This window comes from Geospiza fortis, unplaced genomic scaffold, assembly GCF_000277835.1.
Source record: "Geospiza fortis unplaced genomic scaffold, GeoFor_1.0 scaffold7, whole genome shotgun sequence".
In the NCBI taxonomy this organism is placed as follows: Eukaryota; Metazoa; Chordata; class Aves; order Passeriformes; family Thraupidae; genus Geospiza; species Geospiza fortis.
Genome location: NW_005054344.1, coordinates 3,169,881 through 3,176,997, shown reverse-complemented (window position 1 = coordinate 3,176,997; position 7,117 = coordinate 3,169,881). Strand labels below are relative to the sequence as shown.

General features: G+C 42.0%; 1 protein-coding gene across 1 annotated transcript in view; it reads right to left on the bottom strand.

The window, feature by feature from the left end:
* NECAB1 (N-terminal EF-hand calcium binding protein 1) overlaps nucleotides 1–3,313 on the bottom strand; it is a 56,181-nt gene extending 52,868 nt beyond the window's left edge. Inside the window, 2 exon segments of the mRNA XM_014307787.2 lie at nucleotides 300–483; nucleotides 3,284–3,313. Of these exon segments, the coding sequence (XP_014163262.1) occupies nucleotides 300–483; nucleotides 3,284–3,313 (214 nt within the window).
* Between the last annotated feature and the right edge of the window lie 3,804 nt (nucleotides 3,314–7,117).

The following is a 7,117-nucleotide window of genomic DNA, read 5'->3' as shown; positions in this document are numbered from 1 at the left end:
GGCAGGCCCCGGGAGCCCGGCCCAGCGAGGGCAGGTGCAGGAGCAGGAGCAGGAGCAGGAGCAGGAGCAGGGCCGGCTGCGCCGTGAGGGGCACACCCTCCCTGTTGCATGCTTAGGGCGGGCTCTGGCGACACTTGCGTTTTCTCCGTGAAGGAAACTTGGGTCTTGCGGTCTGTCAGGCCACGTTTGCGCCGTCGTCTTGGCTGCCTTCCCCTTCAGCACAGTCACATTGGGGAGATGTTTCTCAGGAAAGCCACGGGAGCCCGTTCCGAAGATGGGCTATAAGATACAAGGTGTACGATGAGGTCCCGGCAGTGCAGGGGTGACGGGGCGGCTCTGTGTTCCACACCGCGCTGCGGGCACCGCCAGCAGCTGCGCTCCGCAAAAGCCTCGGGCTCGATAATAAGATGATGCTTGAATATAATATATCAAAATGGCCCGGCCAAAAAGCAGGGGCTGCAGGGACGTGTAGCGCTGGTGCTCCTGCGGGGAAGCAAGCGGGGAGCAGGGGGATGGGGCAGGAGCGGGCTCGGCGGGGTCAGGGCAGGGAGGAGGAGGGTCGGGGGTCGGGGGGAGGAAGGCAGCCCTGAGGGGAGCTCCCCCGCGCTATGGCACGCCGCGGCTGTGACTGTGCTCCCACCACGAGCAGACGGCGTTGCAATTTTACATCATCTGTTACAACAGTGGATAATTATATACTGCAACCAGTGATTATTATATCAATACTATGCTTCTTAACAAATACTACAGCGAAATTTTTGTTTTAAAACACCATGGATGAAAAGCCTCGACTGTGGTGTGACTTGAAAGTTTCTGCTTCTCTCACCTCCCATTCAACATTTCAGAGGAAAACCTGAGGGATGGAAGAGAGAACTGTCCAATTGGAAAGACAAGGCATTTCACAGGGTGAGCAATTTTTATCTCAATTCATAAAGATGGCTTTAAAAAAGAGTTGGAAAGATCATCTCAGGTTACTTTTGCTTTTTAATAATACTGAAAGGCTTTTATTTAATCTGTTTTTTATGATGGGAATATGGGAATATATTTTTTTCCAGAGAGAGGAAAGAAGAAGAAATTCCAAAGGTAGTCTCAAGAGCTGGGGGGGTGAGTAGAAATAAGAACAAGTTTCTTTAGACTATAGAGAGGCTTGGTTTTTTAAACTTTTACAGCAACAACATTAATAATTTACATACTTAACTTTTTTGACTAATTTCTATCTTGGTATAAAAAGACCTTTGATAAAGACCCAGTATCTTTCCTTTTTGATTAGCCTTAACATTCACCAAGAATATTTTGTTTGTCTAGAGAAATCTTCCTTCAAAACTGTAAGAAAAATATTGTGCCATCTTGATATTTTTAGGGTAAAAATGAAAACGTAAGAATCAAAAATGTCTCATAGGACTTTTATTGCATGAGAAAATTGTGAGTAGAGTATATGTGAAAGTTACTGATGATAATTTTTGTGCTGCTTTAAAATTACCTGAAGCAATATCTCAATTTTAACACCACAAGCAGAATCAGAGCTCTGAATTTTACTCACTTTCATATTCATTCAGTGATCTCCCTCTGTCTCTGAGCAAGAAGACATGAGGAGAGGGGAATGCTGCTGTGGTGTCCTGCGATGTGAGAGTACAGGTCCTGCCTCACTGGGAGGATGATGGCTTTGTCTCCTGCCCAGGTGAGGTTAGCAAAGGTCAGCACTCAGTGACATGCTCCCCTCTGCAGCCACTGACCTGTGCTGCTCACCTCCTATTACAAGAAATAAAAGTTGTTCCGCGTGTATCTGAGGATAAAACCTAAAAGAGCCTGTTTTTATCTTGCTGTGTGTCAAATCATTAAACTTTTATTTAGAAACCGGGTACTTTACTAGCATCTTTGCTCATGTGAAATGAATTGGTCAGCCAGTGTGTAATGATTTTGCCCTTTAATCTGGGAAAAACAAACAAATTAAAGCTGAGAGCAAGAGCTACCTTCCACTTACTGTGCAGTGGACTGTGATGTGCAACAGCCATCAGTGCTGAGATAGATAAATAGCAAAACTTCTTTTTTACTGAGGAAATGCAAGCTGTCCAAGTGTCTAATTGAGTTACTGAACCACTCCACAATTCACTCTCTATGTGTGTGGTCTCTAACTGACAGGAAAAACACTTTGTAATGCTTATGTCAAAATATAACCTTTCCAGCAGAAGAACAGTACTATTTGCACTTGGCTAAGGGAATGGATCTGCTTTATGGTCTTTTTTCTTTGCTGCAGGAGCTGACTGGTATGCATCCAAAGGGCTGAGTCAGTATTTTACAGAGTCCTCCTTAGCTTTCAAAACCTGTTGTTTTGTCATGGTTTGACCATCTGGTCTGGTGCTCTGTAGGCCAACCCCAAACCAGCCTCTGGTTTGGGTACTCAAATGCTGCCCCTGTGGTTGCTCCCTCATAACTTTTCTTGGTCATAAAGTAAAAACAGAAAATTCAGATTTAGTATGTTATGGCTTGTGGGCAGAAACAGAGGAAGCAAAAGGCCACCTTTCTTTTCCTTCCCTTTGTGTCTCACACATGGACTAATCTGACCCAAGGGAGGACCCAGTATCTTTGTGTCACAGACATTTCTTTTATGAAAAATCCTCTCTTAGGATTTTCCTGCTGAGTCCTCCTTAGCTTTCAAAACCTGTTGTTTTGTCATGGTTTGACCATCTGGTCTGGTGCTCTGTAGGCCAACCCCAAACCAGCCTCTGGTTTGGGTACTCAAATGCTGCCCCTGTGGTTGCTCCCTCATAACTTTTCTTGGTCATAAAGTAAAAACAGAAAATTCAGATTTAGTATGTTATGGCTTGTGGGCAGAAACAGAGGAAGCAAAAGGCCACCTTTCTTTTCCTTCCCTTTGTGTCTCACACATGGACTAATCTGACCCAAGGGAGGACCCAGTATCTTTGTGTCACAGACATTTCTTTTATGAAAAATCCTCTCTTAGGATTTCCCTGCTGAAGCTGAGAAGTTCAGCAACCAGACATAAACAATAGGTTATCTGCTTCTGTGGAATGCAACAGGTCAGTTCTGGATTGGCCCAGATTGAGTGTTTAGAAATAATAGCCAATCCAGAACTGAGCTCTCTCGGACTGTGTCCGAGAGAGCAAAGTTTGTTGATCATTCTTTACTTTCTATTCTTAGGTAGTTAGCAGCTTCTGGAAACTCTCCTTTTCTTTTCTTTTTAGTATAGTATAATATATATATATATCATAACATAATAAATCAAGCCTTCTGATCATGGAGCCCATCTCGTCTCTTCCTTCACCCCGAAAACCTTGTGTCCAACCGGCGACATCTTTGCAGCTTGGTGTTCCTAGGAATTGGACTCTGATGATGAAAAAGTAAGTCCTCCTCTATAACATATGGTAACTGTGCCAGTGACAGCAAGGGTGGATGTACCAAATCCCAGAAGGAGTGTTGGTGTGCCTGGAAAACTATTAGGTTAGCCACCTATACAGGAGGGTGTGGCTAGGTATAGCTCATCAGATGAAAATCACCTCAAGGTTCCCAGCTCTGGGAGTTCCCTCATTGGGATCCCTCCCAGGACAAGGCCTGGGTCTGCTTCCATGGCTTTCCTGCCCTCCTCCTTTCCCTCTGGTCCCATGTCCACTTGGGGGTTCAAAGGAAAACCAGACACAGGCAGTACTGGAGACACAGGGCAGTTCAATGGCAAGCCAGTGCAGACAACAGGGATGAGCACCAGCAGGTGAGCCTGAATGCAGTCTGCATGGATTGGAGCTCTCTCCTAAACCACCAGGAGAATAAATATAATGTAAATCTTTTATGAGAAGTGGAAATGTTAGAGGTTAATGACTCAAAACAACTGGCCATTTGTGGAGGCAGCAGGGTGCTTTACTGAGGCAGGGTTTGCACCCCTGGCCAAGGGGAGGAGGGAGGGTAAAGGGGCACCCAGCAGCAACTGTGGCTCATGTTGAGAAAAAGCCTGCTGTAAGACTGGGTGGATAAGGCAGATATTTACTCATAAGATCTAAGAAAAAGAATTAAGGAGAGGATCAAAGCATAAGGGTCAGAAGCAAAACAATGTCAAAGCACAGTGAAAAAATTGTACTTTTATTCTTTGCATTTGCAACATTCCCACAAAAAAAAGGTAGAAGAAAACTGCTATTGTTAGTCTGCAGCTAAAAGGATTTCATAATGTCCTTGTTCTCGCCAGGACAGGATTCATTTTTTGCAGTAGCTGGGAGGAGGCATGGCTAGGGCACTGAGGTTATTCTGAACCACCTCATATCATTGCTGGGGGCAGGGGAAAGTGACACTTTTTCAGGGAGAAGAGATTCCTTCATATTGAGAAAACAGTGTTTTCTATTACTGTTTTTTTTCCCCCATGTGAGTTGTTTTTCTTATAACCTCTGTCATTAGTATTGTTGCTGTTACTGCTCATTTTTTTATCTCATCCCTTTTTCCAGTAAATTGTTCTTTCCTTAACCCATGATCTTTGCCTTTTGTGCTTCCAATTCTCAATGCCATCCCAGTGAATCGGGAAGGGGAAGGGAAGAAGGGCAAAGGGGAGTGGGTGTGTGGCTTTGGAGAGTCCCTGAGGGGACAGTGAATTGGAAGTACTGTTTCTAAACCATGACAGATATTTATCCAAACCCAAAGAAGTTCAGTTCACAGTACCTGCCAGGCTCAGGTATAAGCAATAGTCCTGAGCAGTCCATACATCCTTCTCTGTTCCCTCTAAGTGGGGGAATCATAAGGTTATTTGTATTGCAAAGCTTTAGTCACTCATGGTTCATCAAGCCTGGAAGAACAGTTTCCCACACAGCTGAAGATGGGAATGAGGTTCCCACAAAGAGTTAATTCCAGGCTTAAGGGTCCTGGTCTTTAAAAGCTCAGAAGGAACCATTGACTACAGATACTTTTAGGAGTCTGGTTAATTTATTCAAAGTCCTGAGGCTAGTTGGGGTGTGTAAATAACCACAATTTCTTCCATGTGTATGTATTCCTGCCAAATGGCAACCTATATGTAACATACTTTGTTACTGTGGCTGTCACTGAGGAAAATGCCAAAGACCCTGAACCTCAATCCTGGGCCAGAAATGAGCACATACACACTGAAAATACAGTACAGCAATCTGGGAGAGTGTCTGAGACCTGTGACATGGAGTTGTGGTTTTGACTTTGGCAAAACCTCCGTGCCTGAGCTCTGCTTTAGGTGCCCAGATATTTTACTATGTGTAGGCCATTGTCCTTCCTGTTCAACTGGGATTTAATTACATGAATACAACAAAAAGATCTGATAAGATAATGGGTCTGATAAGATTATCTCAAACTCATTTCTGTAGCTGGATTTGAAAATTTTTTTAAAAGAAAAACTATTATTCCAATGGTTTTTTGAACTGAAGAATTTTCTCCCTACCTTTCCCAGGCTGATCCTCAGATATATATCTTCCATGAAACAGTACCTCATGTGATGATTCCAGCTCTTTTCTTTGCTTTTTAGTTTGAAAATCCTTGTCAGTTGTTGAAATTCTGCTGTCTGAAATAACCTCCTGGCTTACACCAATTCAGTGATTTCATCTCTTGCAGCCGTGCTGACAGCTCGGAACATGCAGGCAAACCCCTCTCCCCAGCCAGGCAGTGCTCACAGCCTAGTGGAACATCTCCTGCTGCTTCTTACCTCAAGGAAAGCAAAGGGCTCTTCAAGGCCTTTTGGACTGATGTTTTGATCATATTGCTACAACTGTAGATGAGACTCTGTTTTGCTCTCAGTGGATCTTTGGGGGGAGCTGAATTCTTGCAGAAAGAGCAAACACGTCACCATCTATTTAAAAAAAAAGTCTCTAGCAATTTTATATTGCCAGAGAATTCAGTGCCAAGTACTGTCTGCTCTCCAGCTGTTATTGTGCTCAGTCCTAGGCTAAGGAGAATAATGCAAATAAATGTAAAAACAGGAGGGAGAGATGTGATTTTATCTGTTCTTGATTTTAACAATAATTAATACAATTAATAGTTAAATATTTAATATAAGAATTAATAGCTATCTACTTGAAATAAGGAATCACTTCTGCTATTTTACAGAACCAAAAACCTTAATCCAAACAGAACATAGCTTTGGAGAAATTTCTATCCAAATGCAACTCTCTATGAGAAACTAAATAATTTCTGGTACGAATGTTGAAGTTTTGGCTGGTTTCTCAACATTGTGCTTATTTGGAGAAATTCTACCTCAAATACTCCCAGAGAATTTCTACTTACAGATGGGATTTGAGATGGAGTATAACAGTAAGTGATTTGGACAGACATATCCCACTAATCCCATTATTCTGGTGCCAGACTTGTGGGCCTGGTTCAATGCTCCAGTGCTAACCCAACTCAAAGAAGATTTTAGGATGTGTATTCTCTACCAAAGCCAAAACACAATCATCAAAGGATACAATAAATGCCAGGGACATTTTATGTGTTTCACTGTGAGAGCCTTTTTTTAACTTTCAGAGACTGATTGTACAAATCACTTATTTACTAGGATATTCCTTATCAATATTACCCCAGGCATAGCAAGAACAGTCATAGGCATTTCCCAGTTACTTACATAAGAAAGGCTGTCAACCCAAATAAAAAATTGTTAATTAAAATATCAGATCTCACTTAAAAAACCCACAGGCTTCTGTGAGTCTCCTCACTGTCCAAGTCAGAGGACAGTTTAATGTAGCAAATTTGGAAAAGCCAATTTTTCATTTGAATGCTAATTGGGAATTCTGATTTACAACAGAAGTGAATAATAAAATTATTATTTTTCTTTGGATATAGATTAGATGACTAAATCTAGATATTTCTGGAGCGCATATATATATATACACATATATATATATATATATATATATCAGGATTTAGATGACTTTATGTTTCAACTTTATGTTTTAAAAACATTTCAATTATTCTGCCATAAAGGGACCTCCCAAAATCCTGACATTTGTGAAAATTATTGACAAACATGACAGCACATAAAGTAAATATTTTATTGTAGATGTTTCTAGAAATCTTAACCAGGGAATATCAGTCTGTTATGCTGGATGCTTAACAGCTGCAAGACAAATGGCAAAACTCACTGGTGAATAATATCAATCACATAATTTTT